This window comes from Adiantum capillus-veneris, chromosome 1 (genome assembly GCF_014529385.1).
Source record: "Adiantum capillus-veneris isolate H3 chromosome 1, ASM1452938v2, whole genome shotgun sequence".
NCBI lineage: Eukaryota > Viridiplantae > Streptophyta > Polypodiopsida > Polypodiales > Pteridaceae > Adiantum > Adiantum capillus-veneris.
The window spans coordinates 54,058,901-54,081,426 of NC_140931.1; the positions used below are offsets into that span (position 1 = coordinate 54,058,901).

The following is a 22,526-nucleotide window of genomic DNA, read 5'->3' on the forward strand; positions in this document are numbered from 1 at the left end:
CGATCTTTCCGCTCATTTAGAACCGTGCATGAAATTAAAACTTTACACGGTGTTTTAGTTATTTTCTCCGGATGCAAGACTCGAACTTGCGACCCATGGATTAACAGTCCACTGCTCTACCGACTGAGCTAATCCGAAACAAGAATGGGGACCCCGCTACGTAGTTATTATAAAACATTACTAAGCCATTGTTGAAATTTTGGCTATTGTATTGGCAAAATTGTTGTTTCAGTATTAATGGTTGACATGAAGCAAATGAGGCTAAGGAATCTTGGCGATAGTTACCTAGATAACATTCATTTATGTATACTACTATAATGCCATCGTGATATGCTCAAGCCAGAGTTGTTCTTTTTTGTTTAATTACTACATAGAAATCTATTTCATTGCTAATTAATAGCAATAATAATGCAATAACATTTGGGTGCATAGCTCAGTTGGTAGAGCATTGGGCTTTTAATCTAATGGTCGCAGGTTCAAGTCCTGCTACACCCAGACTTGAGACTTATAGTAATGTAATGATTATGTTTGTTTGTGTGCAAAAAAGATCACTCCGCTTCGGCCTGGTTGTGTTAAAGGGGCCATCTATAGTGGCTAGGTTGTGCAGTTAAATTGCCCCTTGCATCCACTTGTAGCCTTAACATCATCCATTTGAAAGCGCGCTTGCTAAACTGCCGCCGACCGGAGGGGAAAGCTGGCTTGCTTGCTTTCCTTAGTGATAGATAGAGAAATCATTGGGCCTGACCTCGTAGTCGTAGTGCTATTGTTGGTTCCCCTTCTGCGCCATACCGAGCCAATCACAACGCGTTGTAATGGTATAGTGGAATAATCTTTAAAATGCAAGGCAAAATCATAAACTTTGAAAAACGACAGAAAAGAAGAAAAAACACCCAATCCTTGGGCTGTGCTTGAGGGTTCGAAAGGAAGTATTTCCCTCTGGAACTGGCGTATCGTAAACTGGAGGGACTTTTTGTAAAGGGAACTGCACTAGTTTTTATGCCATCATACTTGTCTTTACCTGGTTCTTTAGATTTAAGCAAGTCACCTATTCTTAGTTGTGCGGGCATCCGGGTTTTTAATTGCAGTTTTATATGAAATTCACTTTTTATGCCCAAACTATACCATTCTTTCTCTAAGGCGTGACCCTTCGAGCTTGAATGGACCCAATTGGCCTCTAGATCCTTATTGATTCAATCTACGACCCTTTCTTTTTTTGATTTGGGATTATTGTCTTTATTTCATAGTAAAGACTTAAATTATAAGTTTATGGTTAAACTTTTCACGCAAGCGAAGCAAAATGAACTTTAAAGCGAATAGATTAAATAAAGGATGGCGTTGTCGAAAGGTAAGACAAAGATTCTTGCCGTTCTTTTTTGACAATTTCTTTTCGCTACTTCGAAATTAACCGAAAGGGCAAAGCCCTTCTCTACCTGGCTACAATGACTCGCTTTTCCCTGAGTGCATTGCTGGCTTGTTCAAAGGTAAGCTAGAGCAGAGCGATCTTGAAGGCCCACAGTCCTTGCCTATTAGCGTAATATGGGTAAGGTTACCGGATCATTGATTGTCTAGCCTTTGCATCGTTTCATTTCGTAGCCAAAGCGGCCTAGGATTATTGATTGCAGGGCCTGGCGCGAATGGGCAAAAAAGCGGGCTCTATCCGCGAGTCGGCGCTCACTAACGAGGCCTTGTGCTCAACAGGGCCACTGGGCTGTGGGGCAAGGGACGACCCAACCAAGCGTAAGGTTACGGACCGAAGTAAACTTGTTAGCCGGCTCCCGTTGTGCCTGGCCCTGTACTACACATCCTTTTCGTTTCTGCATACATTGTCACCTATCCTGTTCGCGGCTTCGATGAACCGCAGATTCAATCCACAGCAGCCATTCCATCTACGCAGAGTTTCAAGCCCGTAGACGTTAGCCAACGCTCATTTTTCGGATCAAAAAGGCTGAATCTCGGCTTAATCACCACCTTTCGGGATTCTTTGAAGTGAGTTCAAAGGCTTGGATAGGCCATTTGGTTTATGTAGCTATTCCCGAAGCGAAGGGCGGACATGTTAGATGGAACGACTTATTAACTACCGCTTCGCATCCCCAGGGATTAGGACCGTTTTTTTCGGGTCAGTGGAGCGTTTATGCACAAAATCCCGACTCCAACACTCATTTGTTCAATAGCACTGTGCGGGGTGGAAACAGCTATTCTAACTTTTTTAAGTTAGCATTTGCAGACTCAAAGTTTGTGGTTAACTGATATTGCTTATCACTACTTGGCAATAGCCGTTGTGTTTGTAATTGCTGGCCAGTAGTACAGGACTAACAAAGGTATTGGATATAGCATGAAGGAAATTTTAGATGCTTCTATTTCCCCAGGAGGCAGGTTGGGACGTGGACACAAGGGACTTTACGATACGATGAAGAATTCCCTTCACTTTCAATTGGGACTCGCTTTAGCTGTTTTGAAGGTCATCACTTCCCTCGTCGCGCAATATATGTATTTCCTACCCGCTTATGCTTTCATAGCACAGGATTTTACAACCCAAGCCGCGCGCGCTATATACACATCACTAATACATTGCCGGGTTTATTATGGCAAAAGCTAAAACGGAGCCATCTGTTTTTTCAGAGATTACGATTTTAAGCAAAATAGAGATAATGTCTTAGCAAGAATGCTAGAGCACAAAGAAGCAATAATATCTTACTTAAGTTAGGCTAGCTTCTTTTTGGGGTTTCATACGTTAGGTCTTTCTGTTTACAACGACGTCATATTGGCCTTTTCTTTAGGACTCCGGAAAAACAGATTCTAATTGAACCTGTATTTGCTCAGTGGATCCAATTGGCTCATAGTAAAGCTTCGTATGGTTTTGACGTGCTTTTATCTTCTAAGATAGTCCGGCAAGTAATGTAATGCCAGTCGGAGCTTGTGGTTACCTGGTTGGTTAGATGCTGTTAACAGCAACAGCAATTCATTATTTTTAACGATTGGTCTTGGGATTTTTTAGTGAACTATGCCATTGCTTCAGGCTTATACACAACTACGTTAATTTTGATAAAAGGACGGATAAAAAAGAATTTGATTACAGCTTTCCGTTACTGTGTCTTTAAAATTCCTCGTATTCTAGGCACTCTCTATAACCCTTCCCTACTACGATTGCACAATACGATAACTTTTAGGATTGTTAGGTGCCTGCCTTTCAAGAGCTGCAGCAACCTAGTTGCAATTGATGCGGTGAGCTCGACTAGTGCTTTTCTAACGCTATTGCCGGCCCTACTGTTAATGCGCGAGATAATTACTTTGGGGTTCATTGAGCTGGAAATCCCCACCGACATATGCAGTGCAACGAGTCAATTTAATCGAAGCAGAGCTTCACTCAGTTTAAGAGCAGCTCCCTTCAGTCCAAAGCAAGGCTTAATAAATGCATTGCAAATGGGCGGTTTTATTCAATTTAATCGAAGCAGAGCTTCCTTCAATCTAATAGCAGCTCCCTTCGGTCCAAAGTAAGGCTTTAAGTCTCCTTTGGGGTCCTATAAAGCAGTATACTATTACCCCTACTATGCAGTATTTACTACTTAGGGCTATTCAAGGATTGTCAACATGGGAGGCTAAGGCAGGGTGTCCCATCCCACGTAGAGCCATGTATCACACTGGTAAGATTAGTATCGTCTATTATCGGATTAAGACCCTCCATAATGGCAGGGTAATGTAAGAAAGCCTCTTTATCTTTGGCAGCCTGTAGAGATTTTTCTATATATTCCATGCTTTCATTTGCCTGCAAGCCACATAATACAAATGCAGAGCCAGTGGCTTAGTTAATCTCACTAGAATTGCACTTAGTGATGAGTCATCAATAATGTGGCCATTGTCTGCAGTGGTGTGTACATTGCACGGTCTACTGCTGGTCTGTAAGTTGGTGACAGGGCCGCTGTACGCCTGGCCCAGGCTTAAAGCATTTATGCTTGCTGATACCACATTTAAAAGGGATAGCATCTGACACATAAGCAAAATTGAGGCTTTGGCTTTTTAACAGAAAATCGATTTAATGGCAAAGACTTTCAAGGCTCGATAGAACAGGCTGCTATAAGACTGGAAGCCCAACCTACTTAACTCAGGGGTTAGAGTATCGTTTTCATACGGCGAGAGTCATTGGTTCAAATCCAATAGTAGGTAACACTTCTTAGATACCGCGATTACTAGACTAAATCGGTATTAAATCGGTACCTAATATAATAAGAGAAGTTTCACTGTATACAAGACATGTTGCACGCATAGCACCGTAATATGTACGTAGAATATAGGATTTTTGCGTGCGCTAGATCGAAAAGGGCTAAACGGTGGTTGAAGCTTATAATTTGGCTTTAGCTTTGTTGTTGTTGTTTCTAATGTAGCTGTTGTTGTATAGGGTGTCTTAACAGTATCCCTGTCATCGTAAAGTTCTATTTGCTACAAAACGAATCACTCTCTTCTTCTTGGGGAGTGTTCACCTGGTCCAGCAAGCGCATGCCATGGATGGGCATAGTGATTAGTTTTCCTCTAAGCGATCTTAGGCGATGACCTTGTCATAGCCGATAGTAGGGTCGCTTAGCCATATGCTTAAGCGTCTAGCATTGGCTCGGCGAAGTATCTTATGTTTTGGAAGAGATCGTTTGAGTTTGCCTTGCAGTGGGGTGGGGGTGTGTGCCGCTAAAGTGTCTAACAGCTCTCGACTCCAGCTCATTACATGTTCACTTTACCTTTTTTTTGAACCGCCACCTATAATGCATGAAACTACTCTTAGCCTCTGCCGCCGCCACAGAAGCATCCTTTGATCTGCTTAGCGAGTGCCTTCACAAATCGACAAAGGCGGCATTTGTTGTTGTTGTTATTTCCATTTCCACCAGCCGGCGATCTGCTCGGCGACTCAAGGATAGGAGGAAGGGGGGCCATTTTAGAGATGAGAAAGAAAAGAAATACTATAATTATAAAGAATAGGAATACTAATTTTAGAACGGCCACCGGCTCAAAGGATATGAAAAAGTGCGGGAGGCCGGGACAACTGAAGAAAGGCAAAAAAAGAGCAGTGTTACTTAATTCTGTTTTCTTCTCTTCCAAAACATCTCCTTCAGTTTTCTTTATTATTTTACGTAAATACAAAAACAACTTTTCCAGCTTTTCAAAAAGAAACATGATAATAAAATAAAGAAAAAAGAATAAAAGAGCCATTTATCCAGTAATAACGTATAGTGCCTCCACTAGTTAACATCCAATCCAACCTAAAAGTAAGCGATCAAGTAAAAGACAGCAAAACATTCTTTAGTAAATTGGTCAAAAACTTAAACTCCGTACTGCGGAAATGTTAAGGAAAAGTAGGGCCAATAATGACACAAAGACTGGTCCTATAGCGGCCACTCCTCCTAATTTGTTAGGGATACTTCACAAAACAGCATGAATTGATAAGGAATACCATTCTAGTACAATATGAGCCAGAATGAACATCGGATTCGCAGGCATATAATTGTCAGGGTGTCCTAAGACATTAGGTGCATAGAAGAGCCAAATGAAAAAACAAATAGCAAATGCTACCCGACCTACTAAATCTTTAGCGTAAAAATAGGGATAAAAAGCGATTTTATCCACAGAAGACTTTAGACCCAATGGATTATTGAATCCGTATTAATACAACGCAGCCAAATAGATAGGACTAACGCCTGCAATTACAAAAGGGAGCAAGTAATAAAGACTAGAAAAACGATTTAAGGTGGCATTGTCTACGGAAAAACCACCCCAAAGCCAAGTAACTATGGTATTTCCTACTTTAGGTACGGCACTGGCTGAGCTAGTAATTACTATAGCTCCCCAAAAGCTCATTTAACCCCAAGAGAGTACATAGCCTATAAAAACAGTAACAATCATTAATAAAAAGATGACCACTCCGAGACACCAAATGAATTCTCTAGGACTAGTATAGCTTCCATAATACAGACCACAAAAAATATAAATATGAACTGCAGTAAAAAACATACTGGCCCCATTGGCATACATGTAACGAAGCAACCAGCCTCCCTTTACATCTCTCATAATGTGTTCTACGCTGTTGAAAGCTAAATTGACATGAGGTGTATAATGCATAGCCAAAAAGACGCCAGTAATAATCTAAATGACTAAACAAGGACCAGCTAACGAACCAAACCCCCACCAATAATTTATATTGCTTAGAATTAGATGATCTATCAAATGCTAGTTAAGTATAGAAAATAAAGGCTATTTAATAACTGAGAGTCGCTTAGCCATGATAGTAATAATAGTTCTTTTGAGTATTCTTGCGTGCGGCCCTAGCATTTATTAAGCATCTGTTTCATTGGAGCTCAACTCTTCAGTGTCGATTACTCCCAATCCAGAGCGCCTTTATTCCATTCGTAAATAAATCCAATGGTCAGAATCCATACAAACACCATCATGAACCAAAATCCAAACCAACCAATCTTATTCAAGGATACTGCCCAAGGAAACAAAAAAGTCACTTCCAAATCAAAGATAATGAATAGAGGAGAGACCAAATAAAATCATATATCAAAACGACTTCTGACATCACCGGATAGATCAAAACCGCGTTCGTAAGCTGACAATTTATCTAGATAAGCCGGACCTTTTAAAGCAAATGCAAAAGAGGCACCGACTAGGATTAGGGAAAGTAGCAAACTGATGCCCAAGTAGAGAGGAATAGGGGTAAATTCAGAAATAGGGATAAAAGCGGGTTCGAAGTTCATGTTTTTTGTTTGACTTTTCTTTTCGCATTGGGTTTTTCATCTCTTGTATCCATAACCTTTTTCTTTCTGTTTTGCAAATGGCTTTAAGGCTTCCTTTTTGGCTTCTTTCCTTCCTAGATACAATTAAAATAGTGAACCGAGAAAAGATTCATGAACTATTACTGCTGCAACGACACATCTTTACTTTATAACATTTAGCAAACAGCCTCGACAGTGTGACGAAATGGGGCCGTGTCTTAGTTGGTTTTTTCAAGTCTAAACTCTATAAAAAAAAGGGCTATAGGCACGCACATATAAGCAATAGCTTTTTTGTGTTTTGTTTAAAAAAAACAGGACAAACCTATATAATAATGAAACCCGTGAAAAGAAGATGACGACGATAACTTGTGAGTCTCTTTACATATAACTATGCTCTTAGCAGCTCTACAATTACGAGCTATTATGGTGTCATTTGATCAAGTTACGAATGGCGAAAGGCAAAGGATTGACATTTATCAAGCGAGGCTCTTTGAAGAAAGCTTAATAGGAAATACGTGCGGTGCGTAAAGAACGGACGGAATTACGCTTCAATCAGTGCACGATAACTTTTAAAAAAAGGCCAAAGAAGACTTGGACCTTTAATAGCCTGGCCATTCATAGAGCGACTAAACCTAGCTCTGATTTACTTAACGGCCTGGCCATCATATCATAGGGAAAGAGCGTCTTGTAATTTTCGATTCTGTACTGTACTTCAGCATAATCATCAAGGAAAAGTGTAGGAGGAAATGGGATTCGAACCCATGATACAATGTATTGTATGTTGATTTAGCAAACCAATGCCTTAAGCCGCTCAGCCATACCTCCGGGAAGGGAAGGGATCGGACCTTCCCCCAGCGTTAGTTTGTATTTTCAAGTTCTGTTTTGTACTCATTTATATTAAACCATTTAAGTTAAGAAACTTATGAAGGCTAATAATTTCTCGTAAGTGTGAAACAGCGGTATGATGTGTACCAAAAGGTCGTTAGTAACAGCTACGGTGAATTCTGGACGAACCTGTGGAAGTACAGTCGCAATAATCTGATCTAAATCCTGATCGGGAATAGCAATTCCCATGTCTATTACTGTACGGTGTGTAATGTTAATGAATTTTAAGAAACAATTCGAACTTTGCTCTTCCAAAGTTTTAGATACTATTAAGTATTGTGCTTTAGCAAATACATCCAAGTTAGGGCGAATACTGCTAAATATTGACCCTAATAACGAGTTCAACTGTTCGGGATACAGTTGTTGGATGAAATCATAAGTATCTTCAGGCCTTAATAGCCGCCCTTGTTGAAAGGTCTCAATGACGGTTTTGAGCTCTTCGCAATGATCGAATGCATATCTCCAAGGAGATTCTGCATGAAGTCGATTGATCACTGGACGATACAAATCGACTACACCGAGATCGACATTCCCGACTGGCAAAGGCATCAACAAAACCACGGGGGGATCTCTCGAAACGGTTGTGGTTTCCTTGATAGCTGAAAGTTCTCCGAAAGTATGAAAAGCTGGAGGACTGTAGACCATCCATTCAAATATGGTTGAATTCTATTCACCAGCCCGAGGACTTGGAGCACACCTGTTCCCATCGCTCAAAGTTTTAAAAACTACTATAAAAAAACAAGGGATCCCCAATACGAAAACATAAAAGCCGAAACTACTTAAAGCATTCCATCCAACGTAAGCATCTGGATAATCAGGGATGCGACATGGCATACCCGAAGGACCTAGGAAATGCATGAGAGAGAAAGTCGGATTCGCTCCAAAGAAAGTAATCCAAAGATAAATTTAACCAAAGTCTCTAGGTATTAAAGACCAGGCATTTTACCTATCCAATAATAGAACCCTACAAATAAGGCAAAAACAGCTCCCATAAAAGATGCATAATAAAAATATGCAACCACGTAGTAAGTATCGTATAAAGCAACGTCTATCCCGGAATTAGCCAAAACTATACCAGTAAGTCCTCCTATAGTAAACAGAGAAATAAACCCTACTGCAAATGACATGAGTGTTTTGTATTATATCGAGCCTCCCCACATGATAACAATCCGACTAGGAACCTTGATTCCAGTAAGCACGGCGATAGTCATGATGGCCGCCGTAAAGTAGGCACGTGTATCCACGTCTAAGCCTACAGTAAACGTATAATAAGCCCAAGCAGTAAATCCGAGAACTCCAATACTAATCATGGCATACACCATGCCTAAATAACCAAAAACAGGTTTTCTGAAGAAAGTAGAAACAATGTAGCTAATGATACCAAATCCTGATAGAATGGGGATATGAACCTCTAGATAACCAGGGAGCCAAGGAGGATGCTAGTATGAGATAGGGTCCCCTCCTCCAGCAGGGTCAAAAAAAGTGATATTAGAGTTTCAATCGGTTGATGACATGGTAGTTGCACCTGCCGGCACGAGAAGGAATGGTAAAAGTAGGAATGCTGTCACTAAAACAAACCAAACAAATAAAAGTAATCTATACATGGTCATTCCAGGCCCACGCGTGTTAAGGATAATGGTTATAAAATTAATGAAGCCTAAAATAGAGAAAACACCTAATAGGTAGGGACTGAAAATGGCTAAATCAACAGCTCCTCCAGAATAACTGGTTATACTACTCAAAGGGGGATAGCACATGTGTTAAATAGCCTCAGCAGCGTTATGTTCACTCAATACTATACGCCATATGTTTCCGTATGGATTAGACTGTACCTTTATCATCACCCTGTCACAAAGCTTTTCCCTTGCTCTGGAGAATCCAATCTCTCAGTTCAAACTTTTCCCAATTATTCTTATAGCAGATGGCTTAGCTAGCATCCTTCGATTTAATACACTTCCATGATCTTATGCGCATCGACAAACCCTACATCAAGCATCTTCCTGACGTAACGTAGTAAACCATGGATCGTACTTGCTTTAGGCAATAAGGATACTTAAGCCGTACTTGCGTCTTAGAGCATGATGCCAAAACAGCTATCTTTATCTGTCATACCTACGAGCCATCCGCGGAGTGATAGATATTCCGCATTGAGTCTCTGATGGGAGGCAAATCCCCCCAAGCAGGTTGTCCTTTCGTGGTAAAGATTTATACAGTAGTTTGGATTTTCAAGGTCTGCGGCCCGGCTTGGCTTCTTTCTTTGTAGCGAGGACGTTCCCGCATCGAGCGGAATTACTGTTCCCCACGTCTCCACAGGGCACGGCCTTTTTTTTTAACCGTCCACCCAGTGCCACTGCCCACCTCTACTAGAGCTAAGCTTAATAGAAGCAACAACGAAGGTGGCGACAACCGAAATAAGATATTATTTAATCATGGAAATGCCATGTCGGGTGCACCTGTAAGAATCAGAACAAACCGGTTACCAAATCCACCTATCATCGCCAGCGTAACCGGAAGGGATGTCATTAAAAAAGCGTAAGCAATTATTAACACATTATAAGGTTAATGATTTCCACTAAGAATTTAGTGGCCAGGTTATGTTGATTCCATACAGATTGATACCAAAAGGCATGTGCCCATTACTCCAGCCGTAGCACCAAAGATTAAGTATAGAGTCCCTATATCTTTGTGGTTCGTGAAAAAGAGCCATCTTTACACTAAAAAGTTTATACGTTTTCTGTAAATGACTGCTAGAATGATCAAGGCCAAGGCGATCATGTAAATTACAGTAAAGTTTAAGAATTCGAAAGGTGAAGCAAGGTTGACTATCTCTGCTGTCTCTGCAGCCTGCGGCGGCACCGCGGATGTACTTGACGGCGCCGTCTCTTTAACCCAGTGTGATAAAGTAAGTTCGGTTTCAAATGGGCGAATTTCTGCTGGCGGTAGGTTAATGGGGGGAACCTCATTAATTGGGCCAGGGGTTGGAGCCTGCGGGGAGTTTGTTGGGGGCTTTTTAAAATTAAAACAACAACCTAAATTCATTGTTACTTTAAAACTTTGTTTTGCGGTTATTAATACTAATATTCATGGCTGTTCTTTGTGTTTTATGATTAAACAACGGCGAAAACAAAAATGCCAACACCCTCCGTCAACACTACTCCTGTACTTCCGTCTACACTTTCCGTAGAGTTCTATGGGTCGATAGGACCCTACGTAAACCACCGCGAAATCATATATTATAATGCAAAAAAAGAGGGAAAACAAAAAAAACAAATAAAATCACTATCACTAAAAAGTGAAAGAAAGCTAGGATGGTGAAAACCAGTGAAAGGGCATGAAAGGTAATTGAGCTCTCCGGTGCTATCGCTTCTGCGGCTGTCTTACGAACCAATCGGATAGATTGGTTATCCACCTCAACTCAAAAAACCCGTACATCTTAAATATGCCAATTATGCTACTTTTTTGTGAGTTAGGATAAGGTTAAATCTTTAACCGTTCCATTCCAAGGATTAGTTAAAACGTTGATTTTGCTTACCTTTTCTTACAAGCGTCATTTTGTAATTAATAATAATTATTAAAAAAAAAAAAAGTAAAAAAAAAAGACCGGTTCGTAAAAAAGAGCCATCTTTATAACTTACGTTTGTATGTCTAAAGGAAATGACTGTGAAAATGACAATAACAAAACTATTATCACAACAGAAATGTAAGTAAACAAATAATTCAAGAAAAAAAAGAATGGGAAGGGAAAGCAATTTGAATTCCTCCATTACCTGCGACAGCAACGGGACGGGTTGATCGGCAACAATCTTGCTTGCGACCTGTAAATTAGCGTTATAACAAAACGATAAACAGCAACGGCCTATTATGGCTTCGACTCTTTTTATTGTCATTTTTCTTCTTAAGGCTTTGAGCATGGTTGTTGGCTTAGTTTTTGTATGTTTTGTTTTGTTTATTACAACATGGGTTACATAGAATAGAATGCAGGGTAGTTTGGGAACCACATCTATAGTATAAAAAACTTATCTTGTGTCTTGACCCAGATCTACTGGTCTGGGGCTAAGGCCCTAAATTGGTTAAGAAACTCTACCAAATGTTTTGGTTATCCAACGACACCCAACGTAAAATGGTAGGGTAGGTAGGCTTTTGTTGTCTTTGCCTACAGCTTGCTTTTTTTTGCTAGCTAACCGCTTTACTTAGGCATGAGCTTTTTTGCGTGCTAGCATAACTATGCTATAGAAACACCCTTATAAAAAATGCGCTAAAAAAAAGGGAAAACTTCATTTGTAAGAGACAAGACGCGTCATCTCCTGGGTAGGTAAGATAACAGCCTTTTTAGTTAGGTGCTGCGTTAGCTCTTGCCTAAAAGATCTTAAAAAGGTGCTTATTCTACCATGTCTCAGTTGGTTGGGATATATGGTTTCAGCTCTGGGCATTAGTGCTTATTGATCTATCCTATTCCACCTTATTAACACACGCCTATTTTAAAGCTTTGTTGTTTGTTTTGTTTTTAAGTTTCTTTTTTAATAAATGTATTTTTAAACAATTATAAGGTTTTAAAACACTTAAATTGGGGTTAAAAGTATAGTTAGAGTAATACGTTTTAGTAAGATGCAAGGAATAGCTATGGTTAGAGTAATACGTTTTAGTAAGATGCAGGGAATAGCTATAGATTTGTGTTGGAGGGGTAAATGGGCCGTAAATCAATACGATCGTAATAGTAATTGCAGCGTTTAAACTGCATAATATAAGAAGCTTTTGGGATAAAAGAAGAGTAAATCATGGTTAATAGTAATTATTTTATAAGTTTCACTGTTTATTCTCTAGTAGAAAGAGCAACAAGCCATTTATTCTCTAGCTGAATGAGATATCTGGCAATTTATTCTCTAACCGAATGAGATATCTGGCAATTTATTCTCTAACCGAATGAGATATCAGGCAATAAAGTCTCTAGCCGAATGAGATATCAGGCAATAAAGTCTCTAGCCGAATGAGATACGACCATGTTTCACATTTAAATTAAGTAGCCGTAAAAAGTTAAATTAAGAGTGATGTGGTTGTCAAGCTAGAAAATCTCTAGCGAATGAGATGTCATGCCACAGAAAGCCCAGGCAGAGAAAGGGTGAAGCCGTCAAAACATGAAAATGTTTTATTCCCATTAAGAGGAACATAAGTGCTATAGTGCTTTTAAACGAAGAACTTGAAGCAAAACTCCATTGCCTTGCGTCTTCTCGAGCCAAAAACAATCCAACCTCCTGATGTGATGAAACAGCTGCTTTTGCTTCTTTTTCAGGAATAGAAGAGAAAGAGAAGGAAAGAAAGGCAAAAAACAAAGGCAAGATGGTAGAGGAGATCCAGAATTGGCCTAAAGCCGAACCCCAGAGGGGAAGCAATACTGTCCGGTCCTTACAGACGGTGTTGGCATAGAGCAGTTAAGTTAAAGCTTTAGTTCCTAGGTGCATAAGTATATAAATAAACGTATGAGTTATTATACTTGCATTAACCTCGGTGTCTGCAACAAATACTCCAATCATAATAGATTAATTTGGCTTATAGAGGGATAAGCTAGCATACGTTTCATGTTTGCTTATTTGAGTAACGGCAATTTTGTTTTTTAATATTATGTTAGAAAGTGGCCAATAATCCTACTACCATATGCCACTTGTTAGGGAAATGTAGGAAAATTAAGCCAAAGAAACTTAAGGAGCTGCTTACTTTAGAAGTAACAAAAAAAAAAGCAACGACTGGTGTAGGAGAGTCAGAGTCGAAAAGGAGATTTTCGATCTTTCCGCTCATTTAGAACCGTGCATGAAATTAAACTTTACACGGTGTTTTAGTTATTTTCTCCGGATGCAAGACTCGAACTTGCGACCCATGGATTAACAGTCCACTGCTCTACCGACTGAGCTAATCCGAAACAAGAATGGGGACCCCGCTACGTAGTTATTATAAAACATTACTAAGCCATTGTTGAAATTTTGGCTATTGTATTGGCAAAATTGTTGTTTCAGTATTAATGGTTGACATGAAGCAAATGAGGCTAAGGAATCTTGGCGATAGTTACCTAGATAACATTCATTTATGTATACTACTATAATGCCATCGTGATATGCTCAAGCCAGAGTTGTTCTTTTTTGTTTAATTACTACATAGAATCTGTAATCTATTTCATTGCTAATTAATAGCAATAATAATGCAATAACATTTGGGTGCATAGCTCAGTTGGTAGAGCATTGGGCTTTTAATCTAATGGTCGCAGGTTCAAGTCCTGCTACACCCAGACTTGAGACTTATAGTAATGTAATGATTATGTTTGTTTGTGTGCAAAAAAGATCACTCCGCTTCGGCCTGGTTGTGTTAAAGGGGCCATCTATAGTGGCTAGGTTGTGCAGTTAAATTGCCCCTTGCATCCACTTGTAGCCTTAACATCATCCATTTGAAAGCGCGCTTGCTAAACTGCCGCCGACCGGAGGGGAAAGCTGGCTTGCTTGCTTTCCTTAGTGATAGATAGAGAAATCATTGGGCCTGACCTCGTAGTCGTAGTGCTATTGTTGGTTCCCCTTCTGCGCCATACCGAGCCAATCACAACGCGTTGTAATGGTATAGTGGAATAATCTTTAAAATGCAAGGCAAAATCATAAACTTTGAAAAACGACAGAAAAAAGAAAAAACACCCAATCCTTGGGCTGTGCTTGAGGGTTCGAAAAGGAAGTATTTCCCTCTGGAACTGGCGTATCGTAAACTGGAGGGACTTTTTGTAAAGGGAACTGCACTAGTTTTTATGCCATCATACTTGTCTTTACCTGGTTCTTTAGATTTAAGCAAGTCACCTATTCTTAGTTGTGCGGGCATCCGGGTTTTTAATTGCAGTTTTATATGAAATTCACTTTTTATGCCCAAACTATACCATTCTTTCTCTAAGGCGTGACCCTTCGAGCTTGAATGGACCCAATTGGCCTCTAGATCCTTATTGATTCAATCTACGACCCTTTCTTTTTTTGATTTGGGATTATTGTCTTTATTTCATAGTAAAGACTTAAATTATAAGTTTATGGTTAAACTTTTCACGCAAGCGAAGCAAAATGAACTTTAAAGCGAATAGATTAAATAAAGGATGGCGTTGTCGAAAGGTAAGACAAAGATTCTTGCCGTTCTTTTTTGACAATTTCTTTTCGCTACTTCGAAATTAACCGAAAGGGCAAAGCCCTTCTCTACCTGGCTACAATGACTCGCTTTTCCCTGAGTGCATTGCTGGCTTGTTCAAAGGTAAGCTAGAGCAGAGCGATCTTGAAGGCCCACAGTCCTTGCCTATTAGCGTAATATGGGTAAGGTTACCGGATCATTGATTGTCTAGCCTTTGCATCGTTTCATTTCGTAGCCAAAGCGGCCTAGGATTATTGATTGCAGGGCCTGGCGCGAATGGGCAAAAAAGCGGGCTCTATCCGCGAGTCGGCGCTCACTAACGAGGCCTTGTGCTCAACAGGGCCACTGGGCTGTGGGGCAAGGGACGACCCAACCAAGCGTAAGGTTACGGACCGAAGTAAACTTGTTAGCCGGCTCCCGTTGTGCCTGGCCCTGTACTACACATCCTTTTCGTTTCTGCATACATTGTCACCTATCCTGTTCGCGGCTTCGATGAACCGCAGATTCAATCCACAGCAGCCATTCCATCTACGCAGAGTTTCAAGCCCGTAGACGTTAGCCAACGCTCATTTTTCGGATCAAAAAGGCTGAATCTCGGCTTAATCACCACCTTTCGGGATTCTTTGAAGTGAGTTCAAAGGCTTGGATAGGCCATTTGGTTTATGTAGCTATTCCCGAAGCGAAGGGCGGACATGTTAGATGGAACGACTTATTAACTACCGCTTCGCATCCCCAGGGATTAGGACCGTTTTTTTCGGGTCAGTGGAGCGTTTATGCACAAAATCCCGACTCCAACACTCATTTGTTCAATAGCACTGTGCGGGGTGGAAACAGCTATTCTAACTTTTTTAAGTTAGCATTTGCAGACTCAAAGTTTGTGGTTAACTGATATTGCTTATCACTACTTGGCAATAGCCGTTGTGTTTGTAATTGCTGGCCAGTAGTACAGGACTAACAAAGGTATTGGATATAGCATGAAGGAAATTTTAGATGCTTCTATTTCCCCAGGAGGCAGGTTGGGACGTGGACACAAGGGACTTTACGATACGATGAAGAATTCCCTTCACTTTCAATTGGGACTCGCTTTAGCTGTTTTGAAGGTCATCACTTCCCTCGTCGCGCAATATATGTATTTCCTACCCGCTTATGCTTTCATAGCACAGGATTTTACAACCCAAGCCGCGCGCGCTATATACACATCACTAATACATTGCCGGGTTTATTATGGCAAAAGCTAAAACGGAGCCATCTGTTTTTTCAGAGATTACGATTTTAAGCAAAATAGAGATAATGTCTTAGCAAGAATGCTAGAGCACAAAGAAGCAATAATATCTTACTTAAGTTAGGCTAGCTTCTTTTTGGGGTTTCATACGTTAGGTCTTTCTGTTTACAACGACGTCATATTGGCCTTTTCTTTAGGACTCCGGAAAAACAGATTCTAATTGAACCTGTATTTGCTCAGTGGATCCAATTGGCTCATAGTAAAGCTTCGTATGGTTTTGACGTGCTTTTATCTTCTAAGATAGTCCGGCAAGTAATGTAATGCCAGTCGGAGCTTGTGGTTACCTGGTTGGTTAGATGCTGTTAACAGCAACAGCAATTCATTATTTTTAACGATTGGTCTTGGGGATTTTTTAGTGAACTATGCCATTGCTTCAGGCTTATACACAACTACGTTAATTTTGATAAAAGGACGGATAAAAAAGAATTTGATTACAGCTTTCCGTTACTGTGTCTTTAAAATTCCTCGTATTCTAGGCACTCTCTATAACCCTTCCCTACTACGATTGCACAATACGATAACTTTTAGGATTGTTAGGTGCCTGCCTTTCAAGAGCTGCAGCAACCTAGTTGCAATTGATGCGGTGAGCTCGACTAGTGCTTTTCTAACGCTATTGCCGGCCCTACTGTTAATGCGCGAGATAATTACTTTGGGGTTCATTGAGCTGGAAATCCCCACCGACATATGCAGTGCAACGAGTCAATTTAATCGAAGCAGAGCTTCACTCAGTTTAAGAGCAGCTCCCTTCAGTCCAAAGCAAGGCTTAATAATAATGCATTGCAAATGGGCGGTTTTATTCAATTTAATCGAAGCAGAGCTTCCTTCAATCTAATAGCAGCTCCCTTCGGTCCAAAGTAAGGCTTTAAGTCTCCTTTGGGGTCCTATAAAGCAGTATACTATTACCCCTACTATGCAGTATTTACTACTTAGGGCTATTCAAGGATTGTCAACATGGGAGGCTAAGGCAGGGTGTCCCATCCCACGTAGAGCCATGTATCACACTGGTAAGATTAGTATCGTCTATTATCGGATTAAGACCCTCCATAATGGCAGGGTAATGTAAGAAAGCCTCTTTATCTTTGGCAGCCTGTAGAGATTTTTCTATATATTCCATGCTTTCATTTGCCTGCAAGCCACATAATACAAATGCAGAGCCAGTGGCTTAGTTAATCTCACTAGAATTGCACTTAGTGATGAGTCATCAATAATGTGGCCATTGTCTGCAGTGGTGTGTACATTGCACGGTCTACTGCTGGTCTGTAAGTTGGTGACAGGGCCGCTGTACGCCTGGCCCAGGCTTAAAGCATTTATGCTTGCTGATACCACATTTAAAAGGGATAGCATCTGACACATAAGCAAAATTGAGGCTTTGGCTTTTTAACAGAAAATCGATTTAATGGCAAAGACTTTCAAGGCTCGATAGAACAGGCTGCTATAAGACTGGAAGCCCAACCTACTTAACTCAGGGGTTAGAGTATCGTTTTCATACGGCGAGAGTCATTGGTTCAAATCCAATAGTAGGTAACACTTCTTAGATACCGCGATTACTAGACTAAATCGGTATTAAATCGGTACCTAATATAATAAGAGAAGTTTCACTGTATACAAGACATGTTGCACGCATAGCACCGTAATATGTACGTAGAATATAGGATTTTTGCGTGCGCTAGATCGAAAAGGGCTAAACGGTGGTTGAAGCTTATAATTTGGCTTTAGCTTTGTTGTTGTTGTTTCTAATGTAGCTGTTGTTGTATAGGGTGTCTTAACAGTATCCCTGTCATCGTAAAGTTCTATTTGCTACAAAACGAATCACTCTCTTCTTCTTGGGGAGTGTTCACCTGGTCCAGCAAGCGCATGCCATGGATGGGCATAGTGATTAGTTTTCCTCTAAGCGATCTTAGGCGATGACCTTGTCATAGCCGATAGTAGGGTCGCTTAGCCATATGCTTAAGCGTCTAGCATTGGCTCGGCGAAGTATCTTATGTTTTGGAAGAGATCGTTTGAGTTTGCCTTGCAGTGGGGTGGGGTGTGTGCCGCTAAAGTGTCTAACAGCTCTCGACTCCAGCTCATTACATGTTCACTTTACCTTTTTTTTGAACCGCCACCTATAATGCATGAAACTACTCTTAGCCTCTGCCGCCGCCACAGAAGCATCCTTTGATCTGCTTAGCGAGTGCCTTCACAAATCGACAAAGGCGGCATTTGTTGTTGTTGTTATTTCCATTTCCACCAGCCGGCGATCTGCTCGGCGACTCAAGGATAGGAGGAAGGGGGGCCATTTTAGAGATGAGAAAGAAAAGAAATACTATAATTATAAAGAATAGGAATACTAATTTTAGAACGGCCACCGGCTCAAAGGATATGAAAAAGTGCGGGAGGCCGGGACAACTGAAGAAAGGCAAAAAAAGAGCAGTGTTACTTAATTCTGTTTTCTTCTCTTCCAAAACATCTCCTTCAGTTTTCTTTATTATTTTACGTAAATACAAAAACAACTTTTCCAGCTTTTCAAAAAGAAACATGATAATAAAATAAAGAAAAAAGAATAAAAGAGCCATTTATCCAGTAATAACGTATAGTGCCTCCACTAGTTAACATCCAATCCAACCTAAAAGTAAGCGATCAAGTAAAAGACAGCAAAACATTCTTTAGTAAATTGGTCAAAAACTTAAACTCCGTACTGCGGAAATGTTAAGGAAAAGTAGGGCCAATAATGACACAAAGACTGGTCCTATAGCGGCCACTCCTCCTAATTTGTTAGGGATACTTCACAAAACAGCATGAATTGATAAGGAATACCATTCTAGTACAATATGAGCCAGAATGAACATCGGATTCGCAGGCATATAATTGTCAGGGTGTCCTAAGACATTAGGTGCATAGAAGAGCCAAATGAAAAAACAAATAGCAAATGCTACCCGACCTACTAAATCTTTAGCGTAAAAATAGGGATAAAAAGCGATTTTATCCACAGAAGACTTTAGACCCAATGGATTATTGAATCCGTATTAATACAACGCAGCCAAATAGATAGGACTAACGCCTGCAATTACAAAAGGGAGCAAGTAATAAAGACTAGAAAAACGATTTAAGGTGGCATTGTCTACGGAAAAACCACCCCAAAGCCAAGTAACTATGGTATTTCCTACTTTAGGTACGGCACTGGCTGAGCTAGTAATTACTATAGCTCCCCAAAAGCTCATTTAACCCCAAGAGAGTACATAGCCTATAAAAACAGTAACAATCATTAATAAAAAGATGACCACTCCGAGACACCAAATGAATTCTCTAGGACTAGTATAGCTTCCATAATACAGACCACAAAAAATATAAATATGAACTGCAGTAAAAAACATACTGGCCCCATTGGCATACATGTAACGAAGCAACCAGCCTCCCTTTACATCTCTCATAATGTGTTCTACGCTGTTGAAAGCTAAATTGACATGAGGTGTATAATGCATAGCCAAAAAGACGCCAGTAATAATCTAAATGACTAAACAAGGACCAGCTAACGAACCAAACCCCCACCAATAATTTATATTGCTTAGAATTAGATGATCTATCAAATGCTAGTTAAGTATAGAAAATAAAGGCTATTTAATAACTGAGAGTCGCTTAGCCATGATAGTAATAATAGTTCTTTTGAGTATTCTTGCGTGCGGCCCTAGCATTTATTAAGCATCTGTTTCATTGGAGCTCAACTCTTCAGTGTCGATTACTCCCAATCCAGAGCGCCTTTATTCCATTCGTAAATAAATCCAATGGTCAGAATCCATACAAACACCATCATGAACCAAAATCCAAACCAACCAATCTTATTCAAGGATACTGCCCAAGGAAACAAAAAAGTCACTTCCAAATCAAAGATAATGAATAGAGGAGAGACCAAATAAAATCATATATCAAAACGACTTCTGACATCACCGGATAGATCAAAACCGCGTTCGTAAGCTGACAATTTATCTAGATAAGCCGGACCTTTTAAAGCAAATGCAAAAGAGGCACCGACTAGGATTAGGGAAAGTAGCAAACTGATGCCCAAGTAGAGAGGAATAGGGGTAAATTCAGAAATAGGGATAAAAGCGGGTTCGAAGTTCATGTTTTTTGTTTGACTTTTCTTTTCGCATTGGGTTTTTCATCTCTTGTATCCATAACCTTTTTCTTTCTGTTTTGCAAATGGCTTTAAGGCTTCCTTTTTGGCTTCTTTCCTTCCTAGATACAATTAAAATAGTGAACCGAGAAAAGATTCATGAACTATTACTGCTGCAACGACACATCTTTACTTTATAACATTTAGCAAACAGCCTCGACAGTGTGACGAAATGGGGCCGTGTCTTAGTTGGTTTTTTCAAGTCTAAACTCTATAAAAAAAAGGGCTATAGGCACGCACATATAAGCAATAGCTTTTTTGTGTTTTGTTTAAAAAAAACAGGACAAACCTATATAATAATGAAACCCGTGAAAAGAAGATGACGACGATAACTTGTGAGTCTCTTTACATATAACTATGCTCTTAGCAGCTCTACAATTACGAGCTATTATGGTGTCATTTGATCAAGTTACGAATGGCGAAAGGCAAAGGATTGACATTTATCAAGCGAGGCTCTTTGAAGAAAGCTTAATAGGAAATACGTGCGGTGCGTAAAGAACGGACGGAATTACGCTTCAATCAGTGCACGATAACTTTTAAAAAAAGGCCAAAGAAGACTTGGACCTTTAATAGCCTGGCCATTCATAGAGCGACTAAACCTAGCTCTGATTTACTTAACGGCCTGGCCATCATATCATAGGGAAAGAGCGTCTTGTAATTTTCGATTCTGTACTGTACTTCAGCATAATCATCAAGGAAAAGTGTAGGAGGAAATGGGATTCGAACCCATGATACAATGTATTGTATGTTGATTTAGCAAACCAATGCCTTAAGCCGCTCAGCCATACCTCCGGGAAGGGAAGGGATCGGACCTTCCCCCAGCGTTAGTTTGTATTTTCAAGTTCTGTTTTGTACTCATTTATATTAAACCATTTAAGTTAAGAAACTTATGAAGGCTAATAATTTCTCGTAAGTGTGAAACAGCGGTATGATGTGTACCAAAAGGTCGTTAGTAACAGCTACGGTGAATTCTGGACGAACCTGTGGAAGTACAGTCGCAATAATCTGATCTAAATCCTGATCGGGAATAGCAATTCCCATGTCTATTACTGTACGGTGTGTAATGTTAATGAATTTTAAGAAACAATTCGAACTTTGCTCTTCCAAAGTTTTAGATACTATTAAGTATTGTGCTTTAGCAAATACATCCAAGTTAGGGCGAATACTGCTAAATATTGACCCTAATAACGAGTTCAACTGTTCGGGATACAGTTGTTGGATGAAATCATAAGTATCTTCAGGCCTTAATAGCCGCCCTTGTTGAAAGGTCTCAATGACGGTTTTGAGCTCTTCGCAATGATCGAATGCATATCTCCAAGGAGATTCTGCATGAAGTCGATTGATCACTGGACGATACAAATCGACTACACCGAGATCGACATTCCCGACTGGCAAAGGCATCAACAAAACCACGGGGGATCTCTCGAAACGGTTGTGGTTTCCTTGATAGCTGAAAGTTCTCCGAAAGTATGAAAAGCTGGAGGACTGTAGACCATCCATTCAAATATGGTTGAATTCTATTCACCAGCCCGAGGACTTGGAGCACACCTGTTCCCATCGCTCAAAGTTTTAAAAACTACTATAAAAAAACAAGGGATCCCCAATACGAAAACATAAAAGCCGAAACTACTTAAAGCATTCCATCCAACGTAAGCATCTGGATAATCAGGGATGCGACATGGCATACCCGAAGGACCTAGGAAATGCATGAGAGAGAAAGTCGGATTCGCTCCAAAGAAAGTAATCCAAAGATAAATTTAACCCAAAGTCTCTAGGTATTAAAGACCAGGCATTTTACCTATCCAATAATAGAACCCTACAAATAAGGCAAAAACAGCTCCCATAAAAGATGCATAATAAAAATATGCAACCACGTAGTAAGTATCGTATAAAGCAACGTCTATCCCGGAATTAGCCAAAACTATACCAGTAAGTCCTCCTATAGTAAACAGAGAAATAAACCCTACTGCAAATGACATGAGTGTTTTGTATTATATCGAGCCTCCCCACATGATAACAATCCGACTAGGAACCTTGATTCCAGTAAGCACGGCGATAGTCATGATGGCCGCCGTAAAGTAGGCACGTGTATCCACGTCTAAGCCTACAGTAAACGTATAATAAGCCCAAGCAGTAAATCCGAGAACTCCAATACTAATCATGGCATACACCATGCCTAAATAACCAAAAACAGGTTTTCTGAAGAAAGTAGAAACAATGTAGCTAATGATACCAAATCCTGATAGAATGGGGATATGAACCTCTAGATAACCAGGGAGCCAAGGAGGATGCTAGTATGAGATAGGGTCCCCTCCTC

At 40.2% G+C, this 22,526-nt stretch overlaps 2 protein-coding genes and 2 non-coding genes across 4 annotated transcripts; 2 read left to right on the plus strand and 2 right to left on the minus strand.

The window, feature by feature from the left end:
* Positions 1 to 422: 422 nt before the first annotated feature.
* TRNAK-UUU (transfer RNA lysine (anticodon UUU)) lies at positions 423 to 495 on the plus strand. The gene has a single exon. It is a non-coding gene; the product is annotated as a tRNA-Lys (tRNA).
* A 7,079-nt stretch (positions 496 to 7,574) lies between these two features.
* LOC147464776 (uncharacterized) lies at positions 7,575 to 8,530 on the minus strand. The gene has a single exon (XM_086516528.1). The coding sequence runs from the start codon at positions 8,283 to 8,285 to the stop codon at positions 7,662 to 7,664; it is 624 nt and encodes a 207-aa protein (XP_086372654.1). The 5' UTR covers positions 8,286 to 8,530; the 3' UTR covers positions 7,575 to 7,661.
* Positions 8,531 to 13,841: 5,311 nt separating this feature from the next.
* TRNAK-UUU (transfer RNA lysine (anticodon UUU)) lies at positions 13,842 to 13,914 on the plus strand. Its single transcript has one exon. It is a non-coding gene; the product is annotated as a tRNA-Lys (tRNA).
* A 7,078-nt stretch (positions 13,915 to 20,992) lies between these two features.
* LOC147464778 (uncharacterized) lies at positions 20,993 to 22,193 on the minus strand. The gene has a single exon (XM_086516560.1). The coding sequence runs from the start codon at positions 21,707 to 21,709 to the stop codon at positions 21,083 to 21,085; it is 627 nt and encodes a 208-aa protein (XP_086372686.1). The 5' UTR covers positions 21,710 to 22,193; the 3' UTR covers positions 20,993 to 21,082.
* Between the last annotated feature and the right edge of the window lie 333 nt (positions 22,194 to 22,526).